An 18,109-nucleotide genomic window follows, 5' to 3' on the forward strand; every position below is an offset into this window, starting at 1 on the left:
GTTGAAGGTCTTTCTCTATACGTGTCTTCTCTTGTTGCAAGAGTCGTACGCACCTTTTCATACCCCGGGCTTGTGTAGTCAGCTGGTAATTGTTTGATTGCTGTCACCATTTCCTTCCAATATGGCGATCTCACCAAGTTAAAAGGAAGCCCATTAGCATAGAGGCAACGTGCAATAGCTTCATCAGCGTGGTCTCTTGCCTCCAATTTAAATGCAGTGTGCAATGGGCCTCTTTTGTAGGTTGAAATTCTCACTTCTTCTTCATCCTCTCTTGGCATAGGTACTTCCAAGAATGGGTGTTGGGAGGATGCAATTGGTTCAGTGGGTGCATGCAGCTTGCTCTTTGATGAAGGACCTTAATAGTATTTTTTTTTTTGATCTATTGATCAATGCATCAACAGCTTCTTGTTCTCTTACAAATGAAAGTGTTTCTACACTAGTCATCCCAGTACCATTTTTGCCTTTGCACATTCCAAATCCTTTGCCAGCAGGGCCCATAAAATGAAGCTTTGCTCGGGAATATGAGCTATGGAAAGGTTTTCCTTTGTTACTTTGACAATAATTGCACTTCCAATAGTATGAGCCACCTCCTGAAACTTGTGATATCCATGTTGTATGTCTCCACAAAGGAGAACCTATATCAATTTTGAAATTATCAGTCCCTTCCCCTCCTTGGCACCCCATTGAACTTTGACTAGCACTACCACTGGTATCCATTCTTGCCTAGTTTTTTGCAACCTATTCTATAAGAAAATAAATAAATTTTAATTAGGTCCTAACAACTATGAACATCATGCATACAAGTGGAAAGAAGTGAGAAAAAAGTACTAAAATAGATACCCAAAGTTGTTTCTACATATCTTTGAATTTTTTTTTTGAAAAAAAGCTTAAAAAAAATCTTCAAGAACTTGAAAAAAATCATCAAAACCTCTACAAAATTCATCAAAATACTCAAGAATGGGATTGATCACTTACCTTGAATGATTTAAACTCCTTTGAGAAAGCTATCTCTCCTTCTTCGATTGATCCTCTTCGAAAATGCTGAACTTGGCTTCATAATGACAATGAAAACTAGAGAACAAATGAGAAGTGGCTATAGGTGCAAATAAAGTTCCAAAATGAGTTGTGAATGCTTCAATATTCACCTTTAGGGTCGTTTTAGGGTTTCATAGAAAAAAAGACCTAAAAAAGCAATTACAACACATGTTTAATTGTTAACTTAAGTCTTATAAAATGTTTTTAATTGTTTTTTTTTACTTTACCGGCTGTTGGGTCTATAGATGCTCTCGGATGCATTTGGAAGCCTTGCAGATGCTGGCTAGAAGCCAACCGTAGGCTCCTGGACGCGTCTACTCTTGAATGCGTCTTCCAAATGCATCCAAGAGCTTGTGGCTGGTTTTCGGCCAGCATCCGCAGGGCTTCCGGACGCATCCTGCATTTGTTCGCATCCGATGCCTCTACTTTTTGAGACGAATCAATATCCCAGGTTTTATGTTCGTTATTGGGACAACTAAACATGCCTTAACAATTGGGTGTTTAAAATTTGAAATCATGGCGACAAACAGATTGGCATGTGACGCATTATAGCCGCTTTGGTAGGTCTTTGCGTTTGATGGGGTCAAGGTTTATGTTCAATGTGTTGGTGGGATGTTGAATTAAATTACTTTAATTGTAAAGAGTGGGTTAGGATGTGAGCCTGTCTTTGTTATCGGTGAATTTACTCTAGTTAGCTGGTATAAGAATTAGAAAGTATGCATTTGATTGTTGGGGGCACGAGTTTGTAATGTCAAATTGCCCATGGAAAGTCTCAAGGAACAAGGACCTTCCTTCTATCGATTTCATCATGATTATTGAGTTTTTTTTTTAGCTTGGCAAGTTTTTTTGAGAAAACTTGTAGGATTAGGGGTGCTGAATTTTTGAGTTTGTAGCAAAAACTTGGTGAGTTGTTGAGAAACACTTGCCCGTACGGCAAAGTCAGAGCTCAAACACCCCAAAACGTCATTTTTTGATACCTTTTTGCATTTGTAACATTATTTCAATGTCTAAAAGCAAAAACCTAAGTTGTTAGTTCAGGTTCAAGGGTGGGTTCGAATCTGGGTTCAGGTTCGTGGGTTCGGACATTTTTTTCCATTTAGGTTTGTGGGGGGGGGGGGTAGTGAGTATATATATGCATTATATATACAAAAAAGAGAGAAACATGCATATTTGCAAAACTAAATCATTTCATAGTATGAATCTATGTTGCTTGATCATTGATCAATGTCAAATGTCAAATATAAACATCAAATATTCACTCATTAATCAATGTTCATGATTCTAAAGAAACTCATACATTGAATTACTGAATTGCAAAATGAAATTTCAAAACATAGACTAGTTCATCAAATAATAAAGTTTGAAACATAATGATAAATCATGAGAAGTGTTTAATAGTTTATCATTGTATCAATGTCGTTCAAGGGTTAAATGGGTTATCAAACATTGAGGGATCAATGGGTTCATCCCCGACTACAACTAAATCAAGATCCACATCATTGTAACCCAAACCAATTCCATTACCCACAAATGGTGCTATATCATCATTATCCAACAAGCTAGCTCTAGCTAGATCTCAGATGGTCATATCCAAGTCAACAAACTTGGGTAGTACATCCCACAACTTCACTGGCCCCTTCTTGTATTTTGGATCCTTGCGTGGCAGGAGGCACCAATTGTTGTGAATGAATGCCAAGTCCTCTGCTTTCTTGAACCCAACCAGCTATGCTTCACTGAGTGGATAAAGGAGTATATACTCCAATTCTGCTTACAACAAAAGAGTTGCAACTTAGAGAGACAATCAACAAAATTTAAAAAAAATTGGAAATACAATATAAATTTAAGAGTGTTAATTCTACAAGGTAGGTGGGCATGAAAAAACTAAAAACATAAACTTAAAAACTTACTTGTGAGAGGATCTTAATGGCAAGAGGCCAGAGGTACATATAGTCTTACCCATGTAGGTACCACCATATGATACCATCCATTCTACTTTAGTCATTAATTGCATTAGGGTTCGCATTTTTTCCTAAGACCAACTCTGTGAACTCTCACCTAACATTTGATGCCACCTCAGGATCGCTAAAGAGCCTATTGAATGCCTTCTTATACTCACTAACAACCTCAAGATCTTTGTATGTTGTCACTCTACCTTGAATAACAAATATCTCAGCGCTATAATACTTGGGAGATAGTGCATATACCAGGAGGCGTAAAGGTGTAGTTATCTTGTCCCAGCAATGAAGAACAATTGACTCTACCTTTTTGTACAAGGTGTCCTCAGAATCATGCTCTCTCCTATGAATGACCTGGGATGTCAAATGATGTTCATGTAAGTTATCTTGATGTAATATTAATTAAAAATTTAAGAACTAAATATCTCAATATAGAGGATTGTATAATTTGTATTAAACATACCAATTTTACTCTCTCTAGCATGGTGTCCAGAGCATCATAGATGTCCCTCAAACAAGGCTCATCAATGTTGGCAAACCGAAGCATAAACATGATGGGCACGGTGAATTATGATACAAAATCCACCCGAGCCCACCAATCATCATCCAAGATCACTGCCTTTCCCCATTTTTGCCACCATCAGAATTTGAGGGATTAGCCTATTATTGTGATCCTCGTAGGCTAATTATTATGGATAGAGGGTCTTCTGAGGCAGAGGTTTGGCTATGGGAGGGCCTTGTCTTCTTTACGATTCAATATGTTCCAGTTTGGTGTTTGTTTGACTCAGATTGGACTTCGTTTGACTTAGATTGCACTTTGTTTGACTTAGATTGCACTTCGTTTGGGCTTAGTTTCATGCATTTGCTATTTATGGCAAGTCGGGTGATGATTGAGAGAGACCCTTTCTATGTTTGGAAAGTTTATTTGGTCACATGGGGAAATAATAGGAGTGACTCCTATTTCAAACGACATATTTAAAGGATAAGTATTTTGGGAGTTATTATTATTTTAGTGGCCAAATTATTATTATTTTTTGGATCGGTAAACGGCCGAAACCTAGATTAATTTTCGTTATTTATGGTAATCAATTATTTTTATGCGTTAAGCGAATTCGAACCCAAGACCTCCCACATGAGAGGCTCACAAGTTACCATGGTGTTGTAGGCTCTTGCCTCATTTCAGTGGCCAAATTATTATTAGATCATTAAATAACATGTTATAAAATTATAATTAAACTTTATTATTTCACTTAAGTTGAGGGTTGAGTCATTATTAGAAGGGGCCATTTATTAATTAATTATAAGCCTAAGTCAAGTATTAAATATAAAAGTGCAAGGAATTGTTATATTTAAAAGTTGAAGCCTCTTAAGTGAAAAGCGTCTTCATGAAGCCATGTGCTAGAAAAGTTATTTATTAAAAGAATTTAATGGAAGCTTCTAATTAATGGTGTGTTGATGAAGCTAAGTGCATTATAAACGGTGGCTTCATGAAGCAAATATGTCATCTAATTGTCTATTTTGCTTTTGATAATCTCTTGTAAGGGTTTTTGAGCTGTGAGTTTTTATCCATTACTGACGTATAATGAATTGGATCCGAGATTGCGACTTCTCTTACTGTGATTTCTGTGGCTGAGAAGTGAATTTATTTGTGTTATCCACTGCTGATGTATAGTGGATTAAAATATTCTGAGTTTGGCAATCTGAGATGTTGATGTCTTTCATACTGTAAGTGTCGTTGTTAGGAAGACTTTAGTGCTGTGAGTTTATGAAATTTATATCTGCTATTGGGTTTGGGTTGATTAGTCTGTGCTGAAGTATAGTAGTATACCAATTTAGCATTTAATTGCTGCAATTATTATCAGAGTTTACCCCTTTGAACACCTCACATTCAGCCTTCATTATTGTTGCTATTGTGGCTTGAAGGTGAATTGAAGACAGTTGCAAATTGACATTTATTATCCGCACAATATCATATTATTGGGCAGCATCGACAGTTGGTATTTGGGACCACTTAAATTCAAACTGTGATCTCTTATAGGTTAATTTGTATTCCTACATTGTGCTGCATTGTATGGTTCTTACACTTAGTGTGGAGTTTTCCTAATCTCAGCTGCGACATATCCAACGTAGAGGGCAATTCAGGTTCTCTATTTAATAATTCATTTTGCATGCCAATTGTTTGTAAAAATGTCTATTGGCTGTAGATGCTCATTTAACATTTAAAAATCATATTTATGCATTCAAAGTGGTTGAAAATGATTACATTTGTGTTCCAATTCTTTGCCTAGATTTCCTAGTAATCGTTTCCAAACATTTAAACTTCATTTAAATCATTTCAAGCAAGCAAATACAATCCGAAATTAAAAGACAGTGAGATAAGGGGTTCATGCAAAGTGTTTGACAAAATGTCAAACGTCTAAAATTGATGAGAATTTAGTGTTTGTGGAGTTAGAACTGGTTGGGGTTCTTACATTTACCTTTTGGGCCCTTATATTCAGTTTCTTCCAAAGACAAAATGCATCTTTCACACTCACAAGTTGTCTAAGGACGATTGTGTGTGAAGCCATCTGACTTTCAATCACCTAATAACATGTTAATTGTAAGTTGAAGCTCAGATGGCTTCACACATGTTCATTGTAAGTTGAAACTCAGATGGCTTCACACATGTTAATTGTAAGTTAATAATACATTTTAAATATGTAAACACAAATATTTTGTTCAATTATGTAAATGTGACACAAAATGATAAATGAAACTAAATAAAATTTAATTAAATGAGAAAATTAATGTTTAATAATCTCGATTGGAGAAAGTTTTGAAAGTTGCTTGTGACATATGGTGGTTTGTCACAAACATTTGGATCTCCTCACCCTCCTCATGTACCATTTTCACCATTTCAATTTGGGTGCCAATTGCATTTACCACCACATTTAAGGAGTGGATGGTGCATGGTGTCCAAAAGATGTGATCATAGTGTGCCTCTACCGAAGCACCCGCAACCCTACAAACATTGCATTGTTCATTGCTAGTTGGACAACATCATCAACACCCACGAACTCTATGGATTCAATGAGAATATGAGCAATAAATTTAGTATCTTTTATTTCCCCTTCACAATCAATCACCTTAAAAAATATTGCCCCCTTGGGGGAAACAACAATCACATTTATTAATGGACAGTTTTTGCAATCTTTCCATCCATCAGAGACAATAGTCACTCTCGTTTGGATTTAAGAATCTCTTCTTGGTTTGAGAAGGTTGTCTACATTTTTTCTCTCACTATAAAATAAGGTGGTTATCACCTTTTCATATCTAGGAATTTAGTAACTATTAGGTGTTTGATTTATTGCTTGCACCATCTCTCTCCAATAAGGTGATCTAACTAAATTAAATAGAAGGTCATTCACAAAGAGGCAACACCCAACCTATATATCAACAATTTCTCTTAATTCATTTTGAAATGCCCTACCTAATGGGCCTCTCTTGCGGGTGGTGGTTTCTAGTGTTGCCACATCTTCTTCATCCCTATAAGCCATAGATAAGAAGGGATGATGCCTCGTGGTTATCTGAGGGGGTGATGTTGGTGCTTTGTTTTTAGTTTTTTCTTGTTTCTCCCTTGAAACTAACCTATCGACTTTTTCTTGTTCTTTTAACATGGCTGCTATTTGAGAAGCTAACAACCCCTTCTTTTTTGCCTCTAAGCCGACATACACATTGATCCCTTTACCCTTAGGGCCTAGAAACTAGAGGTTTGTTCGGTAAGAGCTTCTATATTGGGAATTACAAAAATGATATTTCCATATTGTACCGTCTTAAAATGGACGCACTTCATTTTGAAACCTTTTAGCCCTCCTTAGTGTGGTTTCAATCTCATTTTCTCCTCTCCTCTTCCATTCCATGCTTCATCATCTCTTGTTTTCCGACATGGTCTTCTAGGTGTCGTTTGGATGCCCTTTTGACCATATCTCATGTTTAGTTCACCATTTTCCAATTTCACCTGTATCAACTCCTACCACTTTCTGTGGCACCCAGGGCTAGACCTCCAGGACCAGGTCGACTCAGGTCGACCTAGTTTTGGACCAGGTCGACCTAGTCCTCGACATTCTAGAGCTCAGGGCCCTAAAGGCCTCTAGGGTTTAATTAGTTTGTAACCATTACCTAGTCAGCCTGAGTTGTTTTCTTGCTCGAAAACTAGTATAAAAGGAGGTCTGGAGGCTTCATTTTCATATCTCATGTTCTCAAGTGATCTCACATTTTCAAGGCATCCACAAGCAAGCAAGTATTCAAGGCATTCTTCTTCAAGCAAGCATCTTCAAGCATTCAAGTCTAAGCATCTCCTTTTTGCATCAAGCTTCTTCTTTCAAGGTGGTAGTGGAGTTTGGCTCTAAGGAGAAGATCCATCATTTCAATCCATTTGAATTCTTCTATTATTCATCCATGGCATATCACATACATTCCCATACATGAGGTTTTGGTTTCTTTGATGTCTTTATGATTTCTTTGAGTCAAGGCTACTACATTTACATACTTGACCACATATCGAAGTCAATTGCATCTACCGAGGTAATTGTATCTTTCACTTGATATTATTCAGATCTACTACATGAAGGTATTTTTTTTACATTTGCATTTACATTTCTCAATTGTGGTTAATTCTTTAACCTAAGGCTTGACCAAGGCAAACCCTCATCAAGCCCCAACCCCCAAACCTTTCTTTTCTGTGTTGATTTGCAGGTTGGGAGCGAAAAGGATTATAGATTTGGAACATACAGTTCTCAAGCTTACTAGAGTCATCAGTTGCAAATCGCCAGACTACATCAACTTGGTTGTAGGACCTCTTCCGAAGTCAACGTAGTCCTTTAGTCTCAAATTCTAGGGAGATTTCTAGGTTTTGTTCCTCTTGTTTCATGTGGAGATCCGTGGACGGATATTCAAATATAGTTCAGATCTGCGAGTTTTGGAGCAAAAATACATCTTCCTCTACACATTTCAAGAGGAGTCATTTATATTTTATTTCCTTTCATATCTTTATGCTAGATTTATATCTTAATTGGGCTAATTGTCTTTTCATAGCATCTAGATTTACATTATTTAAGCAATTAGTTCAATTCCACATTCACATTATCTTATTAAGGGCCAAATAGAGTACATTTCCTTGTATTGTATACCCCCTTGTTAGGAATAAGGTGTCTCAACCTTAGATAATTTCTATTCGTATTATTTGTTTTGTAAATGTATTTTTTGCAAATAATATAATGAAGTGTGAGTGTAAATGTCTAGTTGGCATGTTGATGTGTCACTCCACTTGTATGTGTCGACATCTTGAATTTTGTGTAAGGAGATCATGGTTGAAGTGGTTATGACGGATTCCTATGACGCATAAGAGCTATCTTTGGAAGATTTGATGATGGGTGAAGATGTAAAGACATTTGGCAATTGATCATTGAGTACTGTACACTTGAGTCTCCAACTCACACGTGCGGTTCGAGGCATCGGCCCAAAATTTTTTTTGGGTTCCTGTTTTTTCGAAGAATGGTAAAACCCTAATATGGTTGTTCTTTAGAAGTTTCCCTAAAAGGGAAAGCGCATGATATAAGCATTTTTAGGGTTGCAGATTGGAGAGTGAGAACGTGTATTGTTGGTATGGTATGTTGCTACTAGATTGGTCTTTTGTGTTGTTCTCCTGAAAGAACTTGCATTGCAAGTGTGTTGTAAGCTTCTGTGTTGAAGATAATACATTGTGCAGGTTTTGGAGGGGTGGGGTTGTTTTACCAAAAGGTTTTTCCCCACCGGCATATCTTTGTGTTTATATGTTTTCTTTCTCTATCTGTTTTTTGTATCCATGGTTGACTACAATATTATTGTTTACATAATATCGAATATGAAATTGTAAGGATTTAATAGGTATTTGCACAATAGTTTCCTTAAGGAATTAGTGTAGGAAGTTGTTTCTGCACCTGGGTTTCCTTACGCCCTTTGTAATTCGGACTTAGTATTAGCACCCTTCTTCCTTTAGGTCCTAACTAATCTAATTTGGATCATAAGTGGAATCATACTTGGAAATTCCCCCCTTTCTCCCACACATATATTTGAATGGCTTAGTGACTCAATAAAGTGGAAGTCTACATATTATTTAAAGTGCTTCCATTTTACCACTAAACACATATAACCCCCCCTCTAGGACATCGTTGAACTCTTGTATACTTTCACAAGGGAGACCCTTTTTAAATTTTAAATTTTAGGGATCCCTCCCCACCCATTGAGCTTTGACTACTCATTGTTGCAATCTATAAGAAAAATGAAAAAAAAAACAACATATTTCATAATTGATACAAAAACTTGAAAAAAACTTAGAACAATTAACAAACATAAAACAAGCTATCAAAGAACCAAAAGAAAGGATCAAATGCATACCTGAAACAATTAACTATGATTCTTGGAAGGATTTGTGACTCCACAATCAATCTCTAGCACCTTCTCTCCAAACTTGCAAAATGGGTGCAACAAAATGAGAGAGCAAATAAGAAACAAAATGAGTATGATGTAATTCTAATAAGCTCTTGATAGGGTTAGAAGGAATTTTTATTTTATTTTATTAAAAGTGTTTTTATTCAACTTTTTGGCCACAAGGGCCATGGCTTTGTGCAGGGCCCACTTGGGTTTGCACAGGGTTTGCCCCAAAAACGCTGGGTTTGTCGTGAGTACATGTCCCTGCGGACTTGCATAGACCCACAACCATTGGTGTAGATCTTGTGAGGACGTACCACGGAGCCTAAGCGAATTTGGACCCATTGAGAATTTGGATATAGACCCGTCTAGTAGGGTCCGAACCTTGCAACCTAGAAAAAAATCATCTTTTATGAAGCTCACTTCTTATATGCTGAAGGATTTAGTCATTTTTTCAGCTCAGGGGCAGGAGGATTTATACAAATATAACATTTAAGTAGAAGTTTTATTGTAAGTTATATTTGTATAAATTTTGTCAGACTATTTGAGATAGGTTTTAGTTTCATAAGAGTTAAAATGCAGATTCTAGACTTTGGGGATTTAAAAAAAATTCTAGGTTTAGCTGAATTTCAAGATTAAGCATGCTTTTAGCAGTGTTATCTCCCGCAACCTATCTTGGCTATTTAAGGTCAAATTGAAGTTGGAACAAGGATTTTTAATGAATCTAATCCTTCTCGCACAAATCACTTGGTTTCAGTTCTATATTTTTGAGTCCTGACAGACTTAGCTCAACCACTTACTCACACCCAAGACAACAATTACTTTTGAGCAGGCCAAAATTGCTCAAACTCACTCTCAGGCTATTTTGCTATGATGTATTTACTTCTAGTTTTATAGAAACTAACTACAATGTTGTGTTTACTTCTAGCTTTATAGAAGCTATTTACTATTTTACTTTCTGCCATTAGCGTTGCACGTGAGAATGTGATTTTATATCCACTTTGCATTTATATACATCTAAACTCTACTTGTTTCTTTTGTGTTCTCATTAATTAACTCATTGGATGCATCTTCTCATTGAATTTTGCAAGAAAAATGCATTTTTAGTTAAATTTAAGCTGTTTTTTAGGTTCTGGAGTTTTGCCTAGCCAAATTTTTCTAGAGATTCTTTTTGGGCTTGGCGAGTTTTTGCCGAGTGAGAATTTTCTATCTATACTGAAACCACTTGCTTAAACCTGCTTTTTGTTTGATAGTAGGGACTATACTATGCATGTCATGGTTATAACTTTGAGAATTCTAATTTTGTGTGCTTTGAGTTATATGTTTCGTTATTGCTTTTCACTATTGGACTGTAATGGGTTATAGCAAGAAACAACACCTATATGTAGTGTTTCTCCTTTTTCAAAATCTGCAACCTACCTAGAATAGTGAACAACTGATGCTGATAGGAAATCTATTTTTAGGCAAAAATAGTCTTGGGAGAGGCCACCCACCAGAAAGGGTTCCATTTTGTGGCTGTTGTATTCTGTTGTGTGGCCTTGCGATATTGTTGCACAAAAAAAATCCTAGTCCTTTAGTAAGAACCCTAATCATTTCAAAGGTAGGTGGTCTACAATTTATTTCCAATATGTTGTCTCACAATTGAATCCAATGTTGGGCAACTCGTGCTCTTAAATGTTCACTGGTTGGGAGGTTAAAATCCTTTAGAAAGAGTGCACTCAAATGATGTCAACTTTGGAAATTGAAGAAGCTTTCCCATTGTTTTATTTCAATATGTAATTAATTACAGATAATATAATGTTACATATAATTAAAATTTAATTATCAATTTATAACTTAATATTGAATCTCTAATGGAGCAACATTTTAGTGGGATTGGAGCGAGTGCCAAGTTTTCAAGGGGTGAAGTTGTGGGTAATGGGGAGGGTGAAGTGGACATGGAGGATAAAAACTTCTCTTTCTGCTTTTCTATCTCCTCAAGCAGGTCTATTGGTGGGTCACGGTGGTTCCTGAGGATGGTATTTTGCAACAACATGTCATTTGGTGCCCTTATTTTTTTGGAAAGGTGTTTTTTTGTTGAGTTCAGTAGTAGTTGTGAGATAGATTCTACCTAATGACAAATCTTTGCCCTGTTTGGTTCTGATTACATTGTCAGATATTTCTCAAGTTCCTGTGCTTGCTGTTGTTCTTGTTGTCAGATACCCTCTTAGGACATAGTTGATTTGGAGGACAAGAGTTCCTTAGTGACATGAGATTAGGAGAGGGGCAATACTAGTTAGGCAGTTATTGACTCCTCATGATGTGGGCATTTCGGAGCCAAGTGATGTCAATTAGTATATCACACAGATGGTTGAAGGAGCGAGGAGGATAGTGGCCACTACTGTAACATCTACTTTTTCCGAGCCTTGGATAACAACTATCATATCAATGAGAAGAGTTACTTTTCCATATTCATGAGCATGAGAAGGCAGTTAAAATAGTTATCTTATATGTACATGTGAAAGAGATTAACAGTTAAAATCAGTTTAAGTAAATTTTTGTAACTAACAATTGAAGGCATCATCAATAATTTTAAAGAAAGGATCTAACTTTTCCATACCCTAAATTCCGAAATTGGAATCCGCCTAGGGCAGCCTCTGCAAAATCCAGGCTAGTCTTCATATACCACAGGGCACAAATAGTTATACCACTATCAAAAGGTCAATTACCATTTAGGTCATTACATACTACTATATCATCCTTTTTCTTTCCTATTGCTAATCATGGCAATAACATATAGTTAAAATATATGTTCATTTTCATTGTTCACATAAAAGGACAGTTATAACATCCATCAAGTAGGCCTATCTCAAGCATACATATATATTTCATGTTCAATTGGAAGATCAATTGATCTAACCGGTTACCAATTACATTGATGAGAAAAGTTGATTTCATTGAAGGGAGTAATTGATTTAACGATATAAACCAATCTAACATATTTTCAACTTGAAATTTCAAATATCATAAAAGTAAAATACGTGTCACCAATAGATGTTTTAATGCATAAGTTAACTCTTTCTTGTGCATGTCTTGGCATCTGGTGGAGAGGGGAAGCATTGTTAGGGGCTTAACCTCCCAACCGTGGACCCTTAATTATCCCCACACAATCTCATCCGAGAAAGGCCCTCCCTACTCGGAAATGGACATGGAACACCTTGGCGAGCCACTAAGCATTCTTGGTACTCAAGTATCAATCCCACTATTCAACTAGACATCAAGATCTAAACATTGGACTACCATGAGTTGACTTGGATTTAAGCAATTGCTTTCTTTAATTGATCATATATTTAGACATTGAATAATGGTTTCTTTTTCTTTTCTCTTGCAGGATTCCTCTCCTCTTCACCCATTTATACTTGGCTCTACCGGCCTTGGGGTGCATCCTAGGAGACAATTGATAATCATGAGATTCTTTGAAATCAAAAATGTTTGTGAAACCATTTGAAATCAGTCATAACTGGTACATATCAAGTAGTAAAGAAAACATAAGATATTTCAAGTCAGATTTTACACAACATAAAGCATTATATGATTTCATCGGCTGGGCACTCATTTCCCTAGATTTATAGTAATTGATGCTAATGAAAAATAACAGATCAAAATACGAATGAAAAAGAGGAAGCTGGTTGATGCCTCTTAGAGGTTGATCGTGCTCAATGCTAACATTGCGTTTGAATAAGGAAGCTTTCTTGAATCAAAAATGCATTACTCACAATCAAATAACATGAGGGAAAATACGTAACCAATCGAAAATGCATTACTCATAATGCGAATGACATGAGGGAAAATACGTGACCTGGATATAGAAGAAGATATAAGTCCAAGTGTTGGTGTGGAACAACCTCTATGAAATTGACAACTCCCCACGAGCGGCTTGGTATTGAACTTTTGTGATATGCTCTGAAGTATGTAGAGAACAAGAAGAGCTTAAGAGAATTGTATGAATGGAGAGAAAGAACGCGTGAGGGAGAGAGAGCTCTCCCTATTGTGGCGATGAAAATATAGCTTCTTTTCTGTGGTTACAAGAAAAGTGCTTGACTTGCAGTTACAAGAATATTTGAATTCAAATTTTAAAAAGAATATGCTGCTAAGGGTGGTAACGCTCCTGTTGGAACATAAATAAATATATATTTTGTTCTCCATAATCTTTAAACAATATAATGTTTATATATAATATTTTGTCATCATGCCTTTGATTTTTGTCTAGGATGGTACCTACATGTACGTATATCTATATGTGTATGTAATTTTGAGAGTACATATAATTTCTTTTTATCATTATATTCTCTTTAGATACACACGCATATACATACATGTAAGTGCAATTCATAGACATTATTAGAGTATCATGGTGGTATCATATATATATATACATATAAATATATATGTGAAGTCTATAATGTTGAGCACATCCACAATCTTAGAAATGAAAAAGAGGTAATAGTTCTTTCATGATATTAAAGGTTTATTATTTCTCTTGTTATCAAGTTGATCAAGTAGCTCATGGTATTGTCTAACGCATACTCTTGCTTGCCTAGCCATTTACCCTTAGCCATGGTGGTTCAAGACTTGTACCTATTTGCCAAGTGATGGTGGTGTCCCCGGTGCCCAATTCCTTTTTGGCAGTGCTTCCACCCCTTAGACGTGCTTCTACAAGGAAATTCTCCACGATTATATCACATTTCTTAATATAATAATAGTTACCATAACAAATTATTATTCATAAACCAACACAATAACTAACCACCATATGATTTCCCATGAATTCCTAATGAATGGCCATTTTCCAAGTTTTTAAGATAATGATATAATAACATCATAACGCTTAACTAACATGTCATCTTCATATGAATTGTAACTAATTTTACCTATCAATTGACTTCACATGGAACTCAACGACTATATGAACAATTTTTAATTGAGCCAAAAATTGGGATGTAACAACTACTTAGTCATAGGGTCACTCTTTGATAGAGCAACAAGTGGAGCAATTGTTGGAGTTCATAAGTGAGGGTTGTATTCCAATGTTTCACAGATGCTTTGAGTCATGTGGTTGGCCCACCACAAAGACATTGGAGATGTTGGCGAGTTGGGGCATTCAAGAGGCTATAGAGGAGGCTTGAGTCCAGACAATGTTGAGGAGGATCGAGAAGGCCTTTTGTGACAGTTACTCCGAGTGAAGACGGACACAACATGTGGTTGCAGGGGCTGAAGCTCAATGAATGATAGTGGTGACCACTCACAAGGAGTTGTCCACCTGACTCCAGTTGGTGTAGGAACCTCTTACCCAATATAGGGATGAGTTGGCTCGAGAGAGTGTTACACGTGAACAACTATGGAGCACCAATTGGTGGTTGAGCAGTACTTGAAGTTGCCCATGGACCGGGTGTGCTGGTTGTGAGCTTGACTGGCATCCGCACCTCTGCCAACACCTTCTTCGTTAGACTCTCTCAGTCCCTTACTTAGTCCTGATTTCATTTTGTATAGTTGGTGTAGTGCTTCATTATCAATTTTGTTGTTGGTCGTCAGGAGACTACTTTCTTTTAGGGGGTGATGATTTCGTCATTAAAACTAGCTGTCAACATTTGTTAGTGTGTCCAAAATAGGTAGTTTGGGTTGTTAGTTTGGATTGGTTGTGGCGATTGGTAGTCGCACCCCTTCAACACTTATATATGACATGTATTTGTCCTGGAGACATCATCGTTCTTGCGAAGTAAGAAGTTGTGTTGGCATTGCGAGTCTGATACATATATGGCTGGAAGCATTTTTTGATCTTAATAAAGAAGGCTTGGTGAGTTCTCTGATAATTGTGTTTCATTGCATTACTTTCTGTTGCTATCTACTCTCATACGTATTAACTTGTTACCCAAAGGGGCAAACATTAGCCAACTTATTGCTTCCTTGTCATGCTTTCTCCTAATATGTTGAATGCCAATCTAAGTAAATTGCTGTATAAGAATTTGGATTAATGAACTATGTTGATTATGCATTGATAACGCCAAAACTCTTGAGATAGTGGATGCCTTCTTTTGCAATAGAAGACTCATATTGGAGCATGAGCTTAAGCATAGTAATTAGTTGATAGATCCAGTCCCATTGAATATTTTAAACAAATGTTTCCATTATGAAGGTGACACCTTGACCTGCAGCTAAGATTGGTTTCCTTTAGGGGCTCTCCATCAAAATAGTATGAATCCATTAAAGAATTGAGGAACAAGACCATACTTGGTATGCTTCCTTCTTTACATGAGGATGGGGGATCATCTCATTGATAAGTGAAAGAGCCTTCATAGACGTAGCTCATGGAGGAGAGAATTGATTCCCAAAAATTAATCATTTCTCGCTTTCCAAAATTTCCAAAACATTGACTTGGGAATGAGACGTTTCACTCTCATAGGTCAATAAAAAGGATTAGGGTTAGAGCCATGTCTCATGAGGAGACATGTCTCTCCATGTCTCTTCCTTGATATAAATAAGAGTGATATTGCTGCCACTAGAAAACACATACCTTGAACAGGCAATGCTTAGTATATTTGTATCGATTCATGAAATTCAACAAGGCCTAATATACTCCTCATAAAACCCCAATGTAGGATCCTTTGCTGCCACAATTTTCTTCATCTTCCCCAACATGCTGTCAAAAGTCTCATATATCTCTCCAAGACTAGGAGCATCAAAGTCAACATATTTAATGACATCTACAATGGGGGCTATAACTGAGCAAACATATTTGCAAGATGCAAACAAAAATTAAAATCAGAATTAGAAATTTTAAGTTAGCATGAAAATCAGCAAGCAAAAGATTAACATTTAATTTAAAAATTAGCAACTTACCCCATTGTGGACCACTATTTGTCATCAAGGATCCTTTGCTTCACCACTTTCACTGCATAGGATTTAGAATTGGACCATCGTCCCCACTCTGGATTCACCACTATCAATTGGAGGGCATCATGCACCTCAATCATCCTCTCCATCAAGGTGAAGATGTGCAATACCCATAGAGAGGAATATAAACTAAAATAAAGTTAAACATTAAACACATCACATGTAAATTTGTAACAATTATAAATTAAAACAAACTTAAAGAAAACTAAACTACAATTTAAATTGACATAACTTGTCTTAGTTGGTTTGAGGAACTCCTTCTTAGAGAAGGACCTGAATAGAGCAAGCGAAGTCTAGTGGTTGCATGTAAACATTTGCACGTCTCTAGCTTTTAACACCACCCATTTTAACCCACTCAATCTTCCCTATGTCCTTCAATGCATTGTTCAATGCATACACACAAAAAGGGGTCTAAAAGATGTGTCTGTAAGCACCCTCTACCATCAAACCTACTGTTTTGCAAACACGTGCAAAATCCCTGATCACCTTTACCACATTAGCCAGCCCAGCCTCCTCCATGGCATCTCTCAAAATGGTGAACTGGAACTTTGCATCCTTCTTCTTTCTTGAGCCATCTATGGCTTTCAAAAATTAAGAGCCAATTGGGGATGTGACAATGATATTGATGAGTGGCCGATGTCTAACATTAGTTTACCCATCCATCACAATAGAATAGCCCGTCCTAACCCATGTACGTTTCCTATCTTCAAACAACAAAGCAACCTTAGGGTACTCACTATCTAGGACAGTGGTTTGTAGCTTATACTCACCAGGGGTGCAAATGAGGGATTCATAGTCAGTATATCTTTCACCATTTGTTTAAAATAAGTGAAACGGGCTGCATTATATGAGATACCATTAGCAACAAAGAATCTACCAATGGATGGCTCACAAGCTTCCTTTGCTTTTGCATTAAACAAACTTTCCACTGAGCCCTCTTCCCTCTAGTCTCAATACGGCTGCCACTAGTACCATTGACGAATGTCATATGCTTAGATGATTGTGAGTGAATAGAGGGTGATGTCACCGTCAAATTTTGCCGCCTCCATTTCAGCCTCTAAGTGCAATCTTGGGCACTCTAGTCTCTCCTCATCAGTCAAGTTAGGACAAGTTTTGACTCCATGACATGCAACACCTAAAAAGTGTGACTTCACTCTTGTATGCTGCCTCTAAAATCATCATGACAAACATAACAATCCCACGCCCTAGTCCCTCCTGCACTCTTTTTTTCTTGTGGCTTAGGTGTGACATTTTGGAGAAGAGTCTTTTTCCTATTGAAAAGACCCTTTGCATAATCCTTAATGATGGTGGAAGGGCATTTAAACAAATTAGTTTTAGGATCAGCTTCTTTCCTAGTCACCACCACCACCACTACTAGTACTTACACTACTACTCATTGTGCTTTGTTTTGAGATTTAAATGTGCGATGAAAATATGAGCTGAAACAATGAAAAAAAATAAAATCAGACTCTTTCAAGCTGCAAATCTATTTAAAAATTGAAAAATGTAAACATAAAGACTTTCATATTTACTTGGTGTACAATAGAGGAAGCTCAAACCCTTGCACAAGGTCTTGGAATCAAACAAATCACTTGCTCTTCTTGCAAAATGAAAACCCCATCTGTTGCTATAAGCTCAAGCTTCACATGCAAAATAAAACAAATGTCAATAATAGCATAATGTGGTCGTTTTTGACCTTTTAGGGCTATTGGGGAGGTGGGACTGACTAGACGTCCAAGTCA

General features: G+C 36.7%; 2 protein-coding genes across 9 annotated transcripts in view; one reads left to right on the forward strand and one right to left on the reverse strand.

The window, feature by feature from the left end:
- Positions 1-18,109, forward strand: part of LOC149532965 (uncharacterized) — a 157,335-nt gene that overhangs the window by 2,887 nt on the left and 136,339 nt on the right. The gene's annotated exons all lie outside the window — the stretch shown is intronic.
- The window catches only part of LOC149532966 (uncharacterized), a 45,918-nt gene continuing 30,218 nt past the window's right edge, over positions 2,410-18,109 (reverse strand). For 4 of the 6 annotated variants that reach the window (XR_016357079.1, XM_089804804.1, XM_089804806.1 and 1 more), the window contains 2 exons: positions 3,240-3,344; positions 2,410-2,799 (listed from right to left, as the gene is read on the reverse strand). Coding sequence is in view for 4 of the 6 variants with exons in the window: in XM_089804804.1 (XP_089660930.1) it covers positions 2,662-2,799; positions 3,240-3,344 (243 nt within the window). In the remaining 2 variants the exon portion in view is untranslated. The remainder of the gene's footprint in view (positions 2,800-3,239; positions 3,345-18,109) is intronic. The other 2 variants (XM_089804807.1, XR_016357078.1) reach the window with 2 other exon arrangements.

The sequence above is a fragment of the Cupressus sempervirens genome, chromosome 10 (assembly GCF_028749045.1).
Source record: "Cupressus sempervirens isolate cs-2001-9-10 chromosome 10, ASM2874904v1, whole genome shotgun sequence".
In the NCBI taxonomy this organism is placed as follows: Eukaryota; Viridiplantae; Streptophyta; class Pinopsida; order Cupressales; family Cupressaceae; genus Cupressus; species Cupressus sempervirens.